Raw genomic sequence first — 2,666 nt, forward strand, 5'->3', positions numbered from 1 at the left:
TATGGTTGTAAATCACATAACACATACAAAAATGCATAGTTGCCAAATTTTCAAAAAGATATAAGATGAATAGAACGCGTACAGTTCTTGATGTTTTGCAGTAATAAACTCTTTAATTTTCTTATTCATATCAGTAAACTATTTGTCCAATTCCTCTAACTTACTACTTTTTCCTGTCTTGTATTCCTCCTTATTGTGAGTCCCTCTGACACGAGTATGTATTATGCTCATTAGAGCGACCCAACCTTAAATATGCTAGGTATATTGTGGTAAAGATTATTCTTTACACATTGTTCGATTTATTTGAGACCTCTTCTATGAAATCTAATATTTCCTTAGTATTCTTTCTCCCCAGTGATCTTATATCATAACAACGTATAGCATAATTTATTTTAACGTGTACAAAAACCTTAACGTAATCTTACGTTTAAAAATTGCCAAGTCCTTGTTTTTTTTTTTTATTAAGTGTACAATATTTATACTGTCTACTTAATTTTTAATCTGTGTAAAATACCAATGTGGCAAAATCGAAAGCAAAACGTCAAAATTCTTTGTCAATAGAATAATAATGATATCAACAGCTGTTTTTGTATTTTTTTATTTATTGATTACGTGGTAAATATTCAATTTTAAGGTAGAATAGTATTATTTAAACAGGTCATGAGAATTTATATTAGTTTTAGTGTTGTATTTAAAAATGAAACAAAGGTGAGGTCTAATATTCCGTGAAACGCGTAGTAAGATTAGAATAGCATAATGTTTAGTTAAAGGCAGTTTTCATTAATAATGTTATCCAGAACGCGATTGACACACAACGGGGATGACCTGATCTCCAATATGAACGGTGTAAGAGATGACAAGGAATTTCAAAGCGAGATTCAATTATACAGGATAAAGCCCCAGGACCATTTCATAGAGGCCCAAGTTCAAGAAGGCGATACACTACAGGCTATCTCGCTACGATTTCATTGTTCTGTAAGACATACTCATTGATGATTATAATTACATTTTGACCAATTATTCCTAATATGATTCATAATAATCACAATTATCTTATCTTAATTAAGCAAATTCTTTGAAATAATTTTCTAATTAAATATTATTTATATTTAAAATCAATATTTTTATAGATCATTTAAAATTGTTACTTTAATATAATGTGTGATCCTCAATTACCTATATATGTTTCAACTGAATACATTTTTATACTTACATTCATTTTATTAATAAAATTAATCCTTAGATTTCAGAATTAAAAAGGATTAACCAAATACATAAAGACAATGAAATATTTGCAAGAAGAACAATTAAAGTTCCTGTTACACCTTACTCGGTACTCACAGAAATGATTCCTGCACCTCAGCCTCAACCACCTTTACCGTCTACATCTAACCAAGTATCTACCAGCCTCAGTATGCATAATATGCTTTACCAACCTGTAGAAAATAATTCACCCCAGAAACATAACAATAATATTCAAAATGGCATGGAAACAAAGGAAGCTGACTTTGCAATTGATTGCAACACTGTTGTTATGAATAGCTCTCTGGCTCCATCCGTCACTCCATATACAGATACAGAACAAAATGAATCCATATCAGAGGATACCCAACTCTTGCCTAGTAAGACTAAGGTTCCTGTTGAAGCTGTGGTAGTGAAAGAATTGACATCACACGGTGCAGATTTTGGATTAAAGTGGTATCATCTTGTTTGCTGCTTACTTATTCTTGGTGTTCTGACGCCACTATTGTATATCATGTTTTATCTAGACAAACATGAACATTCAGACATACCACCGTTGCATCCGACAAGATGAAATATTGGTAGGTTTGATCTGATCATAAAGCTTTAAGTTTCGGCGATATTTTGATACATATTTTTTAAAACGTGTATATATATTTTTCATAAATTTAAGGGGACATAATGTGATTCTTAAATATAGTTATAATATAAGCACTTTTTGTTTATTTTCATCCTTTTATGATTAATAAATGTGATTGTCGGCTATGTATAATATGATAATATATCAAATATGTTCATTTATGACATCTATTTTTAAATAAAATGGAATTTGTTTTCTCCTCAACATGACATAAAAAGAGTCGAGACAAATTATTTGTTATTATTCTATATTGACCAAAGTTGTGAGATAACAATCGTTTTTGTTGACCTCAATAACAAAATTAAATGTATTTTGGTCTTCTTTGGATTTATTGAATTTTCATAAACGAGTTACATAATTACAAACATAAAACATTCTTTTTATCATTTGACAACTAATTTCAAGTATCTAATGTAGTGTTAATTAAAATAAATATATATTATAATAAATATTTAAGCAGTTTTAGATATAACACTCAATATAAAATAATATATTATTTTATATTGAGTGTATACATGATTACCTCGGCCTTTTAAATAAGTGCTAATATCAAATACTGTTAACACCTTTATTTTTATTGAAAAAAAAATATAAATTGAGACTGACGAAATAATTATTTATTATACCTGACATTTTTTTTTAAATTTTAATTTTGCTTTTCATTATTTTTATTTAACAAAACAAATTATACGATACCAAAACAAAATCCACACAGTACAAATCAATTGTAAAATAAATAAAACAATATTTTCACAAAATAAACCTTTTTATTTTATTTGCTATT

The 2,666-nt window shown here is 28.0% G+C and overlaps 1 protein-coding gene across 2 annotated transcripts; it reads left to right on the forward strand.

Annotated features, from left to right (window-relative positions):
• Positions 1 to 596: 596 nt before the first annotated feature.
• Positions 597 to 1,981, forward strand: LOC125070363 (lysM and putative peptidoglycan-binding domain-containing protein 3). Of its 2 annotated transcripts, none has more exons than XM_047680202.1 (3): positions 597 to 615; positions 798 to 975; positions 1,244 to 1,981. In XM_047680202.1, the coding sequence occupies exons 2-3, from the start codon at positions 838 to 840 to the stop codon at positions 1,814 to 1,816; spliced, it is 711 nt and encodes a 236-aa protein (XP_047536158.1). In that variant the 5' UTR covers positions 597 to 615; positions 798 to 837; the 3' UTR covers positions 1,817 to 1,981. The 2 variants fall into 2 exon arrangements, with proteins under 2 accessions (XP_047536158.1, XP_047536157.1); XM_047680201.1 differs by lacking the exon at positions 597 to 615 and adding an exon at positions 648 to 708 and having other exon boundaries at positions 1,244 to 1,957.
• Positions 1,982 to 2,666: the final 685 nt, after the last annotated feature.

This window comes from Vanessa atalanta, chromosome 17, assembly GCF_905147765.1.
Source record: "Vanessa atalanta chromosome 17, ilVanAtal1.2, whole genome shotgun sequence".
In the NCBI taxonomy this organism is placed as follows: Eukaryota; Metazoa; Arthropoda; class Insecta; order Lepidoptera; family Nymphalidae; genus Vanessa; species Vanessa atalanta.